Source organism: Ananas comosus, linkage group 25, assembly GCF_001540865.1.
Source record: "Ananas comosus cultivar F153 linkage group 25, ASM154086v1, whole genome shotgun sequence".
NCBI lineage: Eukaryota > Viridiplantae > Streptophyta > Magnoliopsida > Poales > Bromeliaceae > Ananas > Ananas comosus.
In genome coordinates this window covers 1,170,089-1,187,942 of record NC_033645.1, presented here as the reverse complement: position 1 = coordinate 1,187,942, position 17,854 = coordinate 1,170,089, and the positions used below count along the sequence as shown (strand labels likewise).

Below are 17,854 nucleotides of genomic sequence, written 5' to 3'. Positions count from 1 at the left end.
ATGGAGAGTATTTGTTTGTTTGTGTTTGTTTGGTTGGTAAGAACCTCCCAAAATCAACTCCCCATCCATCCCTCCTCTCTCTCTCTCTCCTTCCTCCCCCTTTCCTCTCCTTTTCCCTCACCACTTCTTTCCTCCTCAAAACTGTACTTCAAATCTTTTGAGCCCCTTCCTCTCACCATTTCTCTTTCAGATCCCTCTTTACAAAGAAACAGAGAGAGAGAGAGATGGGGAATTGCTGTAGTTCTAAAGTGAAGTCTAAGAGCCCAGTGAACACCAGGTCATTAAGCCCAGGTAATTTGATCAAACTAAGCAGTTTCCTCCTCTTCCTTTTTTTTTTTTTTCAAATGGTTTTTTTTTTCCTCTTCAAATTTGTTCTCACCTTAATTTTGCTAGAATTTTTTTTTAATTATGTGAGATAATTGTTGTATGACATTCAAATTGAGCATCTTTTATTTTGATACCCGTGGAATTACGCTTTATTTTAGAAAGTTTAAGCTGGATAGGAATGTTTTAGAAAGTTTATTCCCCAAGTTTAACCAAATCGCACGTTGATTTATCCAAAATCAAAACTATTCCTCTAAATTTTAATCCAATTAATTTTTTTTTCCTTTCCCGATTATTTTATTATCATCAGTGAGACGCATCTGATAGAATTGTTACGTTTTCCGACGACACAGGCCCGTTGACTTCGAAGACCACCAGCAGCTGGTCAACGACCGGCCACCTCTCAACCATCAGCGCCGGCAGCACCACCACCAGCACATTCGGGCTGTCGACCGGCAGCAGCAGTGGCGTCGGGAGAGAATTCGGGCAGTCGACTGCCAGCAGCAGCAGCGTCGGCAGAGAATTTGTGAAGTCGACCGGCAGCAGCAGCGGCGTCGGCAGAGAATTTGGGCAGTCGACTGCCAGCAGCATCAGCGTCGGCGGAGAATTCGGGAAGTCGGCTGGCAGCAGCAGCAGCGGCGGCATCAGCAGAGAAACCGTGAAGTCGGCTGGCAGCACCAGCAGCGTCGGCAGAGAATTCGTGAAGCCGACTGGCAGCACCAGCAGCAGGACAGCAGCAGCAGACAGCAGTGGCAGCGGCAGCCGTGCAGACGATGATTTGTATCCCGACGGCCGCATTCTGGAGGTGCCGAACCTGCGGACGTTCACGTTCGCGGAGCTGCGCAGCGCCACGAGGAACTTCAGGCCGGATACGGTGCTCGGCGAGGGCGGCTTCGGGAAGGTGTACAAAGGGTGGGTCGACGAGCGGACGCTGAACCCCACGAAGAGCGGCGTCGGCATGATGGTCGCCGTCAAGAAGCTCAACCCGGAGAGCGTCCAGGGGTTCGAGGAGTGGCAGGTGAATTCCTTCTTCTTTCGACGCATCAAATTCTAGTTTGGCTAAAATGCATTTTACTTTCTGAATATATCAAATGAATTTATCTTCCTGAATAATATAATAATCGCATCTAAGAAGATTGATGGTGGTAAAATTTTGCTAAATCGACCAGGTATGGAATGTAGAACACAAGCTGTGTCTTTTCTATTAGGTAAAAATGTAGGGGAACTCCTGCATTAGCAATGTTATGTGTTATTAGTATTTTTTTTTTTTCTGAAAAATGTTAAACATGAACATCTGACTGATATATCTTTCTTGGTACTTTGCGATTGCAGTCGGAGGTACATTTTCTAGGGAGGGTTTCGCATCCGAACCTTGTTAAGCTTCTCGGCTACTGCTGGGAAGATAAGGAGCTTCTGCTGGTGTACGAGTTCATGGCGAGAGGGAGCTTAGAAAACCACCTGTTTAGAAGTAAATCTTAGATCCTCTTCTATTTTCTTCTTACTGCATACTATTTGATCATTATGCTACAATTGAGTCAGGCAACATCAGTATTTTGATGAGCACCTAAATTAGGCCTCAAAGGGGTAGAACATACTACTCAGAAGCAGATCCTCATTTCGCAGACCCTGTTTATCTTATTAATACTGTATCATCTTATTCTCCTTGAAGTCGTTTACGTATTTTTTAGTACCATTTACACATTCTTTTCATTGTTATAAACATATCTGTTTTTTCTGGTGCAGGAGGAGCAGCTTATGAGCCTTTGTCTTGGACTCTCAGGCTAAAAATACTAATAGGTGCCGCACGAGGCCTTGCGTTCCTGCACACATCAGAAAAACAAATCATTTATCGCGACTTCAAGGCATCGAATATCCTCCTCGACTCAGTAAGCATATATTCCTCCAAAACTTTCTGCAATCTTCTTTGCTGCAATGACAGTGGTCTTATCTTGCCACACTAATCTTTCACGCAGAATTACAATGCAAAGCTCTCTGACTTCGGACTAGCGAAGCTCGGGCCAACCGGCGCGGACACGCATGTTACGACTCGCGTCATGGGCACCTACGGATATGCCGCTCCAGAGTATGTGGCCACTGGTATGTATGACTATGAGTGCCCAAGAACCACTTTGTATGTACTGAAACAAAAGTGGGCAAAATGGACCACTAATTCACACAATCTACTCTTTGAGAATTGACCTTTTTGCTGTCGCACTTTCGGTGGTGCCGCACTATTGGAATTTCCACATTTCCAATTCCTCCACTGTTTTGTCTCAAGAACAACTTAAAGATCCTAGTAGTTATATAGATTTGATATCTATTTGGTTAGATCCAAAGTCCAAAAGAAAAAAATCGTTATGTTTCTAGCTTTCGTTTTCTTCAAGCTTTATGCGATTGATGGCATATAAGAGCGCCTTTAGTTTTAATTTTGTGGATTATTTGCAAACTATAATGGTAACTTTTTCTGCTCCTTTTGCGAACTATAATCATATAGAATTTGTGAAGAACAAGAAACAAAGAACACAAACAATGCTAAAAGCGCGGTTAGCTTCTCTTCTGATTTTTTTTTCATTCTTTTCGTTGTTTTCATACAATCAGTGCTAAAGGAAGTGCCTTTGGTGATCATTCATTCAGGTCATTTATATGTCAGAAGCGATGTGTACGGCTTCGGAGTGGTGTTGCTCGAGATGCTGACGGGCCAGCGGGCACTGGACTTAAACCGCCCTAACGGACAGTACAGCTTGGTGGACTGGACCAAGCCGTACTTAGCCGACCGGAGAAAGCTGGCTCGCGTAATGGACCCACGGCTGGAGGGACAGTACCACTCGAAAGGAGCCCTTCAGGCAGCGCAGCTGACTCTGAAATGCCTCAATGGGGATCCGAAAAGCCGACCTTCGATGAAAGAAGTCTTAGAGACATTGGAACAAATCACAGAATTGAAAGGAAAGGCGAGGGTGTCCAAAGATGGCTCCTCGAGATCGCATGGCCATGACCAGGCTCCTGCGAATCACGGCCGTTCGCCGCTTCGTCCTGGACCAAGTGGCCATCCCCAGAGAGCAAGATGATTGAATTGATTGATCATGAGCTTTTTAGTCTGATCAAATTCTTGTTGTAAATTGGACCCTTCCAATTTTGTTTGTTAATCATAGTAAAATTTGATACTGGACATGCATAGTGGGTGTAATCTATAATATAACAGGAAATTTGTTATCTTCTTTGTTAGTGATATAAAAACTGTGTGATCATGAATACTTTGAGAGAGAAAGGCTTTCATGATGCCATATCTTCACACTTGATGAAGCTTTTAAAGTAAAATATTTGTTTCACATTATTTTACTATAGCCCGAAGGTTTTTAGTTCGAATTCTGCTAAGCTCCAAGCTTCATTTAATTTATTTTTTCTTCTATTTAATTTAAATCTACATTTAACAACTTACGCACTTTCGGAGAACAACAGTTATTTTACAACATCAACTACTAAATAGTTATGATCGTTTCCCATTTAACTAATCTTATAAACCTTTTTTTTTTTCCCCCTTAGTCTATGCATCCAAGCTAGAATGTGAAGTTATAAAACTGAAGAAAAGACCAAGTCAAAGTAATAAGTATTATGTTGACCCGAAACTATAACAACTTTGTACCATTTTGATGTTCCACATCAACCATCAAATTACCAAAATTTTAGGCTTTTGTTCGCATTGGTTAAAGGGTCTTTGTTAGGTTGTCACCCATTTTGTTATATATCAGGCTTATGTCGTATTCATGAGAGAATGATTAAAAAGGCAAAAAATAAAAAAGAAAGAAGAGAAAATGAGAGATTTGAAGTTATTAAAATGTTAGTGGGAGAAAACTTTACCTGGAGTTAATGAAATGGATTCTTATTGCTTGGTCCACACGCTTGGAAATTATTTGTTGGATAGTGATATAAGATGCATGGTTCTTTTCATCTTCGTTTTTACGGTCAATTACAAACATATCACTGCAAATATAGTGAATTACAAATATATTTCTGTAAAGTTCAACTTTTATAAGTTATTCTTACAAAAGTTCTAATATTTTCAGATTTGTCCATGCCGTTAGAATCCGTTAGAAAAGTTTAGTTAACCATAAGTTAAATACTTTATTCGGATTAATTTTTAACATTTTTATCTTTTTATATTATACTGTTATAATTTTTGGAGAGACATATTTGTGATGACAAAATTAGAAATATAAACAGTTTTCTAACGGTTCTCTAATGGTAACAAATCAAAGGAACATATCTAAAAATATTAGGACTTTTGCAGGAATAATTTATAAAAATTAAATTTTACAGGAATATATTTGCGGGGACATGCACGCAATTAACCCTTGTTTTTAATCCTAGTCACTGCTCAATTAAATAATATTTAAATTTGGAATGAGATTGTAACTTGCTATGTTATTGGGCTGAATTAAATAGTATTTAAATTTTATCTATTTTATGCATGTATAGAGGCTCTAGGCACTGATCTAAAAATACTCTGCTAGACACTTTTATCACTACTCTACATGTGGTTTGATAATTTATTTCTTTGTTGTTGATCTTGAAATTCTTAATATCAAGATAATAGAATTTAAAAACTCTATTTTTTATATAAAAAATAATTAAATATTATATTTTTTTATTAAATTAGATTGAAATTTAAATACAACTTTATGAAGACCCTTTAACCCCCTCAATTGTAGGCCATGCTGATATTCACCTGCTCAACTTTAGACTTTTCTTTAATTTAAATTCCTTTTTTAAATTTAAATGTATCCTAAAAAAAAAAAAAAAACATCCCCGGTAACGTGTTTTAAAAACAGATCGTGTCGGGTGTGATTGTGTGAATAGGGATGCAAACTAGATGGATCTGGGGGCAGGAGCCCCACCCCGCCTTCTGAATCCGTGATGGATTAAAAAACATATTTCATGATCCGTTCCGTCTCATAACCTATCTTCTGCCGGTGCTACGAATTCGTCCCGCCAACTAATACTTTTTTTACAAATTATAATATTATTAATAATTTATAAAATGTAAATTAATTTTTTTAATAATAATAAATAATATTACTAAGCTAATATATATAATTAGCAGAATCAATTATAAAAAAAAAAATATCAATCACAATTCAAATAAAATTTAAAAGTTTTAAATAGATAAAAAATGGGAGCACCAACTTATTTTTATTTTAAATTTTTTTTTTTTTATGTTTTAAGGATTTTTTTTTTAATTATAAACAGTTTTCAGGACGGATTCTGAGCTGACCATAGGGCGGATTTGAGACCGATACAGAGTCAAAATTTTTTTTCATTTTCTGTCCCGAATCAGTCTGGAATTATAAAAATTATTCCATTTTCTGTCCGAATCTGTTTATTCTTTTCATTTACCACCCATTGGGGGCGGATGGGGGCTGGAGCGCCACCAACCCGGATCCGTTTGCATCCGGTGTGAGCCCGTTGCGACACTTCTTGTCGGAGCCGAACAAGAACCAACGCCGACACTCTTTTTGCCACTCCTCTCTCTCTAACTCTCTCTCTCTCCTTCGCTGCATAAAAATGGCGATCACCTCTCGTAACCTCTTCAGATTCCGTACTCTTCTCCTCTTCTCCTCTCTACTGGTAAGGAGCCTCTCTCTCTCTCTCTCTCTCTCTCTCTCTCTCTCTCTCTCGCTTTGTATGTATCTTGATCAAACTCTGAATCAATGTGTCTTGATTTGGGATTAGATGTGATGAAAAGGAGTTGATTGTACGTTTGTGTTGTATTATAGGGTTCTGATTGCTTGATTTTGTTTGATTTCTTTGTTTCTGTTGATTCTGAAAAACGTGGATTATGAATTGCTTGATATAAAGTTTTTCGAGGGTTTCTGATGGTCATTTGATTGGTTTAAGGTAGATGAAGCTGGAAATGTTGTTGAATCGTTCCCGTAGTTTGTGGTGTCGAATGGAGTGGTTTCCTCCGCAGTGGGCATCATGCGTTATGTGTTATCAAGACACATATGTAGTAGGAAACACTTTGGATATAGTCTTAGCGTCCTCTCTTATGTGATTTACCTGAACCCTAAACCCTAAACCCTATACTATACAGACAAGGTCATTGTGATTTGTGAATCATGTTAAAGGTTGTAACGATATACTAGTAAAGATATATTAACTTATTTAATTCATATTGATAAGAGAATTTAAAGTTTTATGCTAATGTATTCCTACGTAAGGAAGTGACTTTAACAGGTTATATGCAACAAAACTTGATACCAAAAAAATGGGATATTAGTAATTTCTTTTCTGGGATAAACTCTTAAGTGGGTCGCTTATGAGTTCAAATTCGAACAAATGAGATGCTCGGGTTTGGCTTGTCTATATACGAGCCAAGCTTGCTCTTTGCTTAGCTTGTTCATGTTCAACTCATTTATACTCCTAGCTCTAATAAAAGAGGTACTAGATATGGAACCAACATTTTTTTGTAAGCATATGCTTCACGGGAACGAATCATATAAGATGAATATTCTTAACCCTGGGTGCTAATTTTTCTTTTTATTCTTTATTTTTGGACTAAGGGAAGAATTTTCAAATGTGTAGATGTCTACATACGTATGTGATCCGACTAATCTCTTTGTACATTGACTAATGTTGTTGAACACATGACTTTCTTTATATAATAGTTACTCTGTGGTTCTGCAGGTTGTTGTCCTTGTCTTCTTATTCAGATCAGAAATATCAGATACATTATCCCTCGAGATTTTACCCTTGTCCAGAATGTAAGAGAACTTTTAAGCATTGTCTTTGATGACTTCCACTTATGTAATACTTTTATTTTGTTGAAATTTACATCTCACAATAGTCTATTATTGAATTTTGAGAGTATTTTAAAATATTTTACTTTCTAGAGACTTTTTTAGCTTCTATGTGATTGTCGTCGATGTCTTTTCCAGCAAAAGATATGCCCAACGATATTGGCATCAACAAGATTGTTGGGACTGCAAGAAGGAACAGGTTAATGATTTTACATTTGTTCATTTAGCAGAATTTACTTTTATTTTTGTGATTCAACGACTCTTTACAATTTTATGGGGAAAATATAAAATACTAGTTTGACTCGTTCCTAATCAATCTACGGATTGGTTTTTACAATCTAATATATTGATTTTTGACAATATTTCATTTTCTAATTTGCACTCAACATACTGTGTACCACCGTTTTCACTAAGTTATCTGACAGTGTATTTGAACTATCTAAAGATGGCAAACAAGACAAGCTGAATGGCAAAGATTTGCATGCATAAAGTCAATCAATGATTGTAGGATTTTCATAATTACACTTCTTTAATGAAGCTTGATAAGAAACACTTTAAAGGAAATAGTTTCATATCGTCATTTTTATTTGACTGCTTGATGGGTTGACTAATTTAGATGCTTTTAATATAGAGAAGTATATTGGAAAGTTTATGCTATTGGTATGTTTTCAGGGTATTGATATAACTGTTACATACACCGATCCTGCTGGTCATATTAAAATATACACAGTCAATTCAAGGGAGTTATCCTCTTCATGGGTATGGGTGAATCCTGCCAATATAAGTCATACACCGCCAACAGTCGGACTGGTACTTTTGCATGCTGTTATCCTTTTATTTCAGAATACATTAGATATTGACCATGTTTAAGGTCCAAGAATGGACGTGAGTCACAAATTTTGCTTTACATTTAGTGAAGGGTTTAGTTGCTAACCTTCACTAGCTGTTACTATTCTGTCTTTATGACAATGTCGCATGTTCATTCTTCCAGCAAAACGTAGTTTTAAGCCGACAGCATTCCAGTAATGGCTCGCAAGACACTATTGCAACTAGATCACCGGATGCTGCTCATCCTTCTGGTGGTCAAAATCCAGAAGCTATCCAGATCGACCCAATCAAACTTAAGCGCCAGGTTCATTTCTTCCTATTCCTCACTTAAACTTTAGTTTTTATCTAGACTGGAGCAAGGTTAAAGAACTTGCAACCGGGTGGTTTAAACACAAAGTAATTAATGACATATGTGAGCCTACCCAGTAACTTCACTGGATTTATAGTTGTAAAATTGCTCAAACGTCCCTATTTTTAATTTCCAATAATATGTGATATGTGCACTGCTACCTGTGAACACTCAGTTTCCCAGCCATAGTCATTGAAACTCTCCTGCTTTCTGTTTTCTGCAGTATCTGCGACAGAAAAGGAAGGAACAACGAACTGCTGAACTGATTCAAGTGAGTAAAGAAGCTGAACTCAAGATGCGACAAGCTGCCATTGAACGCTCGAAACAGTTTGTTAACACAGCTAGGGAGCGATACAGCATATGGAGGAGGGAATTCAGCAACCCTAACTCGGATTCTACTTTGAAACTTATGAAGGATCAAGTAATAATGGCCAAAGTGTATGCAAGCATGGCTCGTTCAAAGAAGGAATTCAATCTCTATGACTCCCTTATGAAATGTATCAAAGAAAGCCAGCTTGCCGTTGAAGATGCAAATTCTGATAATGAACTACCTAGGAGGTAAGTAATCACTTTTGGAGGTATTCTTTTGTGACTCTTTTCACAATGTTAACAATGATTCCCTGCTGTTTATTTAGTTCTCTTGGGCAAGCAAAAGCGATGGGCCATGCATTATCCATAGCAAAAGATGCGCTACTCAACTATGATGCAGTGGCAAGGAAGTTAAGGGCCATGCTCCAATACATGGAAGAAAACATAATTGCTGTGAAGAAACAGAACACCTTCCTAGTTCAACATGCTGCAAAGACTGTTCCTACACCCCTACACTGCCTTTCTTTGCAGTTAAGTACTGATTATTTCCTTCATAACTATTCTAGCAAAGAGGAGGCATATAATGAAAAGCTCGAGGATCCATCTCTGTATCATTATGCCATATTCTCGGACAATGTACTTTCTACATCAGTAGTGGTCAATTCGACAATACTGCATGCAAAGGAACCAGAGAAACATGTATTTCACATAGTCACAGATAAACTACACTTCGCCGCTATGAAAATGTGGTTCATCCTACATCCGCCTCGACCAGCCACTATCCACGTCGAAAACATTGATGATTTCAAGTGGCTTAATTCCTCTTACTGTTCAGTACTTCGACAACTTGAATCTTCTAGAATCAAAGATTACTACTTTAAAGCCAGTCATGCATCATCCCTTTCGGTCGGGAATGAAAACCTCAAGTATCGAAATCCCAAGTACTTGTCTATGCTCAACCATCTAAGGTTCTACATGCCAGAAATTTATCCCAAGCTAGAGAAGATACTGTTTCTTGATGATGACATCGTTGTTCAAAAGGACTTGACACCACTTTGGTCTGTGGATTTGAAAGGAATGGTGAATGGTGCAGTGGAAACATGTAAGGAAAGCTTCCACCGCTTTGACACATATATCAACTTCTCGAACCCCATAATTTCTAAGAACTTTGACCCACGAGCTTGCGGATGGGCTTTTGGGATGAACATATTCGACTTGAAAGAGTGGAAAAAGCGGAATATCACAGGAATATACCATTATTGGCAAGACCTGGTTAGTAAAACATAGTAGCTTGTGTGACTTTCTTTTACTTTTCCTGCTATTTAGTGATAAAAAAGGTGATAAGCTGGTATAGCAGAATACACTACTTTCCTGGAACACTTTCGCACAAGAAAAGTTAAATCTGATTTTCATCTTATAGGTGAATGCAGTTTTGTGTACATCTAGCAGATTATGCTTAACCCTCACTTTTTGATAACCCTCACTACATGATGTACTGTCAATTAGTAACTGATGAGAGTTCACTCAAATGCTTTAGTTCTATCATACTTGTTGCGGCTTATGTTGGTCTCAATATAGTTGCATATTGGCATTCCTAGTAAAATTCATTTTATTTGTAGAACGAGGATCGCAAGCTTTGGAAGCTCGGGACATTGCCTCCGGGTTTGATAACTTTCTACAACTTGACATATCCCCTTGATCGAAGTTGGCATGTTCTGGGCCTCGGTTATGATCCAGCCGTAAATCCTTCGGAGATCGAGAACGCAGCTGTGATTCACTACAACGGAAACTACAAGCCGTGGCTTGATCTTGCCATTGCCAAGTACAAGACGCACTGGTCCAAGTTTGTAAAATTTGACAATCCATACATTCAGATCTGCTACATGAACAATTAAGGTTGGCTGTGTATTTAATACTAATCAATCTTGCTCCAGCAGGGGCAAAAAAAAAGAAGAAAAAAAATCTGCCAAGCAGCTTGTGCTTCAGAGTTGGCTCCTGAAAAGGCTTCTGATTTTGTATGTAAATATAACTTTACATTGCTGCTTTTCGTCTGAACTGTACAATATACCATAGAAAGTTTTGCGCAGAATAGCCCTATGTTCTCACAGAATATGTCAATAGAGGGCAATTGGCAGCATGCTTTGTTTTCCTTTATTTTTTATTTCTTTGGGCCCTACTGCAGTAATTTTAACGACCTTGTTGTAGAAGAAAATGAAATATGCTGTTAATTCCCCGTGCGTCTACACGAGAACAAACCTAGCATTTCGCTTATTTATGTTGCATTATCCTCTTTAAGTTTCTGACATTTTGCTTGCTTAGTTTGGTTATCTTACTCTCGTATTTGGATTATCCTTTTATTGATCCAATATTCCTTGTGCTCACATAGTCGAGCTTTCTGGAAGCTTGGAGCAAGCATGCAAAGTTTAAACACGCTCAGGATCAAAGAGAGTGGATTACTCGGCGTCATATAAGTCTGTGAAATCAACGGATATCGCAAATATAACAGCTACAGCAAGAATGCAGAGGAGAACGAAGATGGTTCTGAAACACAATACAAAACATGTGAAGAAAGGTGCACGTTATTACATCATTTATTTCTTTCTGTAACACTGCTTGATATTGGACTCAGCATGCTGACACGTTGACTATCACACGAAGCTGCCATTCCCAACTTTACATGTTTGGTTTGACGCTGAGCCGAGTCGCCAATTTCTGACCCAGAGACTGGTCGCACTGCATCCCGAAGGCAAACAAATAATCAGTTCAAATTTCAAAAACTAAAAGAAAAAAGGCGCATGCCAATGTGAAGGAAATGCTTTGCACTGCTGCAAAGAGTATCCAAATTTCCAGAATTAATGGATTTTTCGGTCTACGTAATAGGCATATATTTGAAAAGATTCAGGAATGTACCTGGGACCAGTATGAGATCCAGATACTGCGGAGCTCGTGGGTGACCCGCGGATCAGTCAAAGCATCGACCCAACGCTGGATGAAGCGCTCTTGCCTGACATTGAAAAGTCAAAGAGAAAAGCAAAGATCCCAAGATGCGGTTAATTTGCTATACAGACAACAGAATCATCAAATAGAGCGGATACTAACCTGTCTGGATCGAATGACCGATATCTCTCCCCAGGCTGTTTGAAATTATTCTCCTTCTCAATTACGCACTGCATTCATGTAAGACATTACTACCTCATGTCAGATGACCATAAACATTTAACATATCTTTGCATAGTCAAAGCCACTTGAATGGGGGACACTCGAACAATTATTAATAGTAAGAAACTCATACTACCTTTGGGGGAAAGACCAGTAAAAGCATAATGAAGAAATTTTATGCAGTGATACTCATAATGAAATAAATTATAGGAGTGTAAATGTTATGCAATAAACAACTCCTCTAACATCAAATAACTAAGTATACCTTTTTGAGGTTCTAAATAATAAATTGTCAAAAGACTACCTAACATATGTATAATAGTTCGGCCTAGCAGGAAGTCCAAAGAGGAGGCAGATGTTGCCAAACAAGAAAAAGAAATTTGTCGTAACAGAGCAAGTCTTCTAATAAAGCACATACTTTGCACAGATAAATGTCCACAACAAACTTACTCTTTCACGCCTTCCAGAGAGAACGCAGGGAGGAATTGGGAACCTCTCAGCATGTCGAACTGGATCAAATCTCGAAGGGAAATAATTAACCTAAAAGGGAATGTGAGCACAGGGAGTATTACATCAAGCTTAAATTTTTGCAATCCCCAACACAATACCAAAAAGAAAAAAAAGCAAAAGGATAATTACCTCTTCATCCCGGCGCATAAAATTCATAAACCCATCATGATGATTGTTGTGATGAGCACATTTCGGTGCATTCACAGGAAGCATCAAATAATTTGGCCCCAAGCGGTGCCTCTGCGTATCAGCATAGGAGAATATTCTAGTCTGGAGAAGTTTATCATCTGAATAATGAATTCCAGGCACCACAATAGCTGGGCAAAAAGCAAGCTGCTCATTCTCGGCAAAGAAGTTATCAATGTTCTTATTCAAGACCATCCTTCCAACTGGCTGGAGAGGAATAATGTCTTCTGGCCATGTCTTGGTCACATCAAGAGGGTCAAAATCAAACCTATCTTCATGGTCCGGGTCTATAGTCTGAATGAAAAGTTTCCATTCTGGGTAATTCCCAGCTTGAATAGAATCATACAAATCCTTAGTGGCGTGGCTATGATTACTGCCTCCTACAGTTATAGCTTCATCCTCCAACAAGCACTTCACACCACAAGTCGGTTTCCAGTGGAATTTGACATAGTGAGCCTTTCCATCCTTACTGAGTAGTGTGTAAGTGTTGACACCAAAGCCATCCATGTGCCTGTAGTTTAAAGGAACGCCAACATCATCAAAGAGGAAGGCGAACATGTGCAAACTCTCGGGGTGATGTGAGAAGAAGTCAACGATTCTCCAGTTCTCCTGGATGTGGGATTTAGGGTTCGGTTTAAGAGCATGGACCATGTCGGGGAATTTCATTCCATCACGGACAAAAAACACTGGGAAATTGTTTCCAACAAGATCAAAATTGCCCTGAGAACAGTAAAATACTCGCACTTATGAGTTTAAAAGATTTGAGAGAAGCAGATATTCTGTCACAACAAAAATCTATACATTGATACAAGCAGATGATCCAAAAAGAGGCATCACATGGGAAATACTATGGTTTAACTTGGTCCTTATATCTAATAAATGCAAAGCTAAACTGAATCAGGACAGCATTAAAACTGCTAGAACATTGATGTTCTTTCTTCTCTTGTAATTAAATTCCAAGCAATAGAGTTCCAACTGTCCCAACTGGTAAATCGTCAACAACTTCACATTATTAAAAACTTACAAACATGAACTAAAACAACTCTTCAATGTGAACAGCAACAATATGGTACGGGAGTTACATCTAGTAAATCTTGTCTATCACAGGTAAAAAGATCATAAATCACCACAATTGAACAGAAGAAAGACAACAGAAATAGGTAATGAACTTAATGGATTTACCGACTGAAACCCCCAAGTCCTTGTAATTAACATTACTCTCTAATTATACATAATAAAATATCACCAGAATATGGAAAGGGTTTTGGCATAAAAACGGTGACAAGGTAATGACAAAAACAAAGCCTGGTGATGGAATTTTTTTTAAAACAAAATGCTTACCATTACTGCATCTAAATTCGAACCAAATATAAAATTGATGGATGCACTTCAAAACAAAACAATAAGTAACAGATAGAAAAACCAACAACAGTGGTACTTGTACACTAATAATCATAATTTACCTCTCTAGTGTAGAACTTCACTGCAAACCCACGTGGGTCCCTCAAGGTTTCAGGGCTCCCACGTTCATGAATAACAGTAGAGAAGCGTACGATAACTGGAGTTTGAACACCTGGTGCCCGAAGGAAGTCGGCGCAGGTAAGGTGGGAAATATCATGAGTGACCTCAAAGAAACCCTTGGCACTGGCTCCCCTAGCATGAACAACTCGCTCAGGGATTCTCTCCCTATCAAACTGAGCGAGCTTCTCAATCAAGTGATAATCCTCCAAAAGTATAGGTCCTGTCGAGGGGAAAAGAAGCAGACCAAAATTAGAATTTTTTTTTTTTTTTCTCTCGAAAGGAAAAAAGAAGAAAGCTGTTAACTTCTAAACAGCATATCTTATTCAGTAACTCATTCCATGTTCGAAGGTACAAGGGGAAAATAAAAACTGGGGCATCACATTTTCAGTTCATCTGGGCATCAAGTTTTCATTTAATTGAGTGATTCAACTAAGATCAATATTGAATGCCTTCATGGAATGCAATTATAATCTGAAAGAATAATAGGCCAGTTGATGTTCTGCAATAAATATCGCATGTTTTTGAATTATACTTGCGTGAGCTCGGTATACTTTAGGACTCGTGAAATAGTCGGAGTGTTAGTGCGAATTAAAATATGATTAGGGGGAGCAAGTAACGATCTTTCAAAGTTGCCTAAGAACTACAGTATAACTCTAATTTTGAGTTGTAATTGCAGAGACTAGCTATTTTACAGAAAAGGGATTCATACTACTAATCTTCTACGAATGTTGTAGACAAAACATATCAGCTGAGATACTAATGAATAGTATACAATAGTAAAGAATAAGTTGACAAGAAAACCAATAATTAGCTAAAGAACCAAAGTAGAAAAAAAGACAAACAAACATATAAAGGAAAAGTCCAATATGCTTCATCGTAGACCCCCACACATGTGCTCTACGAGGGGGAAAAATAACTACACAACAATCAGCATCAGACAAACACATAAAAGTGGAAATATATAAACGATAGATATATCAGCATCTAATGATTAACAAAAATAGTTCTTTTAATCGATTCCAAATGGACAAGTGGTTCATGACATGACACCACCATGAACAACAATTTTGAACCGCAAGTGTCAAATTTATGCTAATTAACAATAAAACTCAAACATTTTTAACTCCGCTAAGATAGAGGGACCCTCCATCTACAACGTTGGATGCAATTACCGACAAAATATACCACAACAAAACCCTAGAGAGTATAAAAGACAACAAAATGTCAACTTTTAGCAATTTTTCGCAGCACCAACACAAAAATAATTCGAATTAAACCCAACATAAGCAAATCACAGCCGCAGAACAAAGGGATTCTCTCAAAAGATCGATCAAACGCAAAAATTAAAACAAATCTCACAAATTGACGACTTGATCATTACCTCGAGATCCAACGGTGAGCGACGAATTGTTGTTCCAAACGGGCGCACCGGAGTTGGTGGTCCAGAAACTGGAATTGTGGGCGCTCGAGGGGATATACTGCGATCGATCCAACACACAAACGGAGCCATTTTCAAAGATCAAATCAGCTCAAATTCGTAAAAAAACTAGATGCTAAATCAAACCAAAACCCTACCAAAAGATCGATGGAAATCGAATAATAATCATTCGATTTTAGGGTAAAAATAAGAAAAAAAAATTGGCACCTTGTAAGGATCCATGGCTGATCAGAGATCTCTCTCCCTCTCCCTCTCCCTCTCCCTCTCTCTCTCTACAATTAAATTGGATAAGAACGAAACTTATTTTGCGTGATAGGGTTTATATGTACCTCGACTCGCCATTAATTTATGAGATGAAGAGGTAACCAAAGGAAAAGTTGTTACCTAAACCTGGTCTACTAGGCCATACGTAAACTACTCAATCATCTCACCGTCCATTTAACCATTAGGGGAATCACTACCGCACGTTGGAGAGGAGTGAGACGCGTGAACGGTGGATTATAAGGTGGTTTAATATGACGTGGTGAGCTTCGCTGAGTTCACGCCGTGTATTAATGGCGGTTGGGGCCCCACTACGAGGTCATCGACTCATCGTACGTATCGCCACTTAGCCGTTGCGGTAACTTAACCGTGGGAGAAATTTACCCCCCAAAAATAGCCCCAAAAAAAAAAAATTTGAGACGGTGCCGGTGTCTGCTTTAAGATTCCCGTTGCTGATAGGATGGACGGCGGATAGGATTATCCCATCGCATTTAATTCTTTTTGTGGGCGCCAACAGGAAGGGAAAAACCCGTAGAATGAGACAGCGACGTTACATGTATTGGGCCCACTGGGCCCAATTATCGTCCTTTGGGCCCGTTGCGGAGACACTTGGGCCCATTTCTGAATTGAAATGTGGTGGGACCATTTGAATGCGCTTTCTCTCCCATTTAATGTTTGGAGAGAAAACTCAGATCGTTAAAAACTTCTTAAAATATATATATATATATATATATATATATATATATATATATATATAACTAAGCTGGAATACTATCAATAGCACAAAGTGTTTGGTGCTATACTGCTATCGATAGCATAGCAGCCGAACTCTATATATATATATATATAGGAATAATTGCTTATATACCCCTTATACGTTTGAAAATATTCAATTTACTCTTTTTTTTTCTTTCTAAAATACCCCTCATATGTTCCACCGTTATTACAAAATACCTCCGCAGTTATCTCCTATTAAGTTAACTTCGGTTAAACATGAGTTAAATATCTATCATAGTTAAAAAAAAATTAAAATACCAATTTTGCCTTTAACTTAAAAGTAAATAAGAAATGTTGGTGACGGTAGAGGGGTATATTAGAAAAGACCAAAAGTCAAAATAATTTTTGTACCCCTGACTTTAAGGGCAAATAAGAAAGCCAGTGATAGTGGAAGGGTATATTTGAAAGGGCAAAATAGTAATCTTACAAAGATAACAGAGTTAATTAACAGATTTTAACTCTAGGGGTAAATTAGAAATAGGTTGGAACGTAGAAAGTGTATTTTCAATATTAGCCTTCTAAGAGGGGTAAATCGAAAAGTCAAAAATTTTTCAGGGGTATATAAGCAATTGCCCCATATATATATATATATATATAGAATTATGCTACTATACTATCAATAGTACCAAGCCCTTTGTACTATTGGGTTTTCGGCCGTTGGATGAAAGGATGTGCAGTTAGGATGATAGTGGTTTCCGGTCAAATTGATAGTGGTACCTAGTTAAATTGATAGTGGTTCCCGGTTAAATTGATAGTGGTACCTAATTAAATTGATAGTGGTCCCCTAGGGTTGAGTGGATGGTTGGTTTAATAGTATAATCTAATGGGCGTAAGTGATGAAAAGGTAGATCTAACGGTAGAAAACTCAATAATACCGAGGGCTTGGTACTATCGATAGTATAGTAGCCGAACTCTCTCTCTCCCTCTATATATATATATCCCAGCCGGACTCTATCGATAGTATTCTAGTCGAACTCTATAAAACTAGGCTGAAATACTATCAATAGCACCAAGGTATCGGTGCTATTAGTTTTTTAGCCATTCGATTGAGAAATGTGTGGTTAGGATGATGTGGGTCCTCTAAGGTTGAGTGAGTGGTTGGTTGAATGATATAATCTAACGGGTAAAAATAATTAAAGATTAAATCTAACAATAAAAAACTCGATAGCACTAAATTCTTGGTGCTATTGATAGTATCCCAGCCGGACCTATATATAGAGAGAGAGAAAGTAACGCTATTATATTCTTATAAGCATAAAGTTTTTCGTATTCATAATTTTTTTTTTTTGAGAAATTATTCATAAATTTTTTTTGATGATGTAGTTTCCGAATCAACGATACACTCCTCTAAATATAATTCAGAGTATTTAAAACTTTTAAATTTTTTTTTATAATTTT

General features: G+C 37.9%; 3 protein-coding genes across 8 annotated transcripts; 2 read left to right on the top strand and 1 right to left on the bottom strand.

Annotated features, from left to right (window-relative positions):
- Positions 32 to 3,589, top strand: LOC109703635 (probable serine/threonine-protein kinase PIX13). 3 transcript variants are annotated; one of them, XM_020224334.1, is made up of 7 exons: positions 32 to 291; positions 678 to 1,342; positions 1,657 to 1,792; positions 2,068 to 2,210; positions 2,298 to 2,421; positions 2,819 to 2,867; positions 2,959 to 3,189. In XM_020224334.1, the coding sequence occupies exons 1-7, from the start codon at positions 225 to 227 to the stop codon at positions 3,050 to 3,052; spliced, it is 1,278 nt and encodes a 425-aa protein (XP_020079923.1). In that variant the 5' UTR covers positions 32 to 224; the 3' UTR covers positions 3,053 to 3,189. The 3 variants fall into 3 exon arrangements, with proteins under 3 accessions (XP_020079923.1, XP_020079921.1, XP_020079922.1); XM_020224332.1 differs by lacking the exon at positions 2,819 to 2,867 and having other exon boundaries at positions 33 to 291; positions 2,923 to 3,589; XM_020224333.1 differs by lacking the exon at positions 2,819 to 2,867 and having other exon boundaries at positions 34 to 291; positions 2,959 to 3,589.
- LOC109729039 (probable galacturonosyltransferase 3) lies at positions 5,767 to 11,255 on the top strand. 4 transcript variants are annotated; one of them, XR_002221180.1, is made up of 9 exons: positions 5,767 to 5,946; positions 7,006 to 7,082; positions 7,257 to 7,317; positions 7,791 to 7,928; positions 8,110 to 8,250; positions 8,519 to 8,853; positions 8,931 to 9,876; positions 10,224 to 10,619; positions 10,991 to 11,255. XR_002221180.1 is itself a non-coding variant. In XM_020259657.1 (8 exons), exons 1-8 carry the CDS (start codon positions 5,884 to 5,886, stop codon positions 10,497 to 10,499), a joined length of 2,007 nt encoding a protein of 668 aa, XP_020115246.1. In that variant the 5' UTR covers positions 5,767 to 5,883; the 3' UTR covers positions 10,500 to 10,832. The 4 variants fall into 4 exon arrangements, 3 of the variants coding, with proteins under 3 accessions (XP_020115246.1, XP_020115245.1, XP_020115247.1); XM_020259657.1 differs by lacking the exon at positions 10,991 to 11,255 and having other exon boundaries at positions 7,791 to 7,898; positions 10,224 to 10,832; XM_020259656.1 differs by lacking the exon at positions 10,991 to 11,255 and having other exon boundaries at positions 10,224 to 10,832.
- LOC109729040 (catalase isozyme B) lies at positions 11,096 to 15,776 on the bottom strand. The gene is made up of 8 exons (XM_020259660.1): positions 15,626 to 15,776; positions 15,362 to 15,458; positions 13,923 to 14,200; positions 12,403 to 13,179; positions 12,214 to 12,303; positions 11,704 to 11,771; positions 11,515 to 11,608; positions 11,096 to 11,337 (listed from the first exon to the last, which is right to left on the bottom strand). The coding sequence occupies exons 1-8, from the start codon at positions 15,638 to 15,640 to the stop codon at positions 11,278 to 11,280; spliced, it is 1,479 nt and encodes a 492-aa protein (XP_020115249.1). The 5' UTR covers positions 15,641 to 15,776; the 3' UTR covers positions 11,096 to 11,277.

Coding starts and splice junctions, on each gene's coding strand:
- LOC109729040 (XM_020259660.1), bottom strand. Junction 14,201..15,361: donor GCTCACCGTTGGATCTCGAG/GTAATGATCAAG, acceptor TCCCCTCGACAG/GACCTATACTTTTGGAGGAT. Junction 11,338..11,514: donor GGATCTCATACTGGTCCCAG/GTACATTCCTGA, acceptor TTCGGGATGCAG/TGCGACCAGTCTCTGGGTCA.
- LOC109729039 (XM_020259656.1), top strand. CDS start 5,884: ATGGCGATCACCTCTCGTAACCTCTTCAGATTCCGTACTCTTCTCCTC. Junction 7,929..8,109: donor CACCGCCAACAGTCGGACTG/GTACTTTTGCAT, acceptor TCATTCTTCCAG/CAAAACGTAGTTTTAAGCCG. Junction 8,854..8,930: donor GATAATGAACTACCTAGGAG/GTAAGTAATCAC, acceptor CTGTTTATTTAG/TTCTCTTGGGCAAGCAAAAG.
- LOC109703635 (XM_020224332.1), top strand. CDS start 225: ATGGGGAATTGCTGTAGTTCTAAAGTGAAGTCTAAGAGCCCAGTGAAC. Junction 2,211..2,297: donor CGAATATCCTCCTCGACTCA/GTAAGCATATAT, acceptor TCTTTCACGCAG/AATTACAATGCAAAGCTCTC. Junction 2,422..2,922: donor TCCAGAGTATGTGGCCACTG/GTATGTATGACT, acceptor TCATACAATCAG/TGCTAAAGGAAGTGCCTTTG.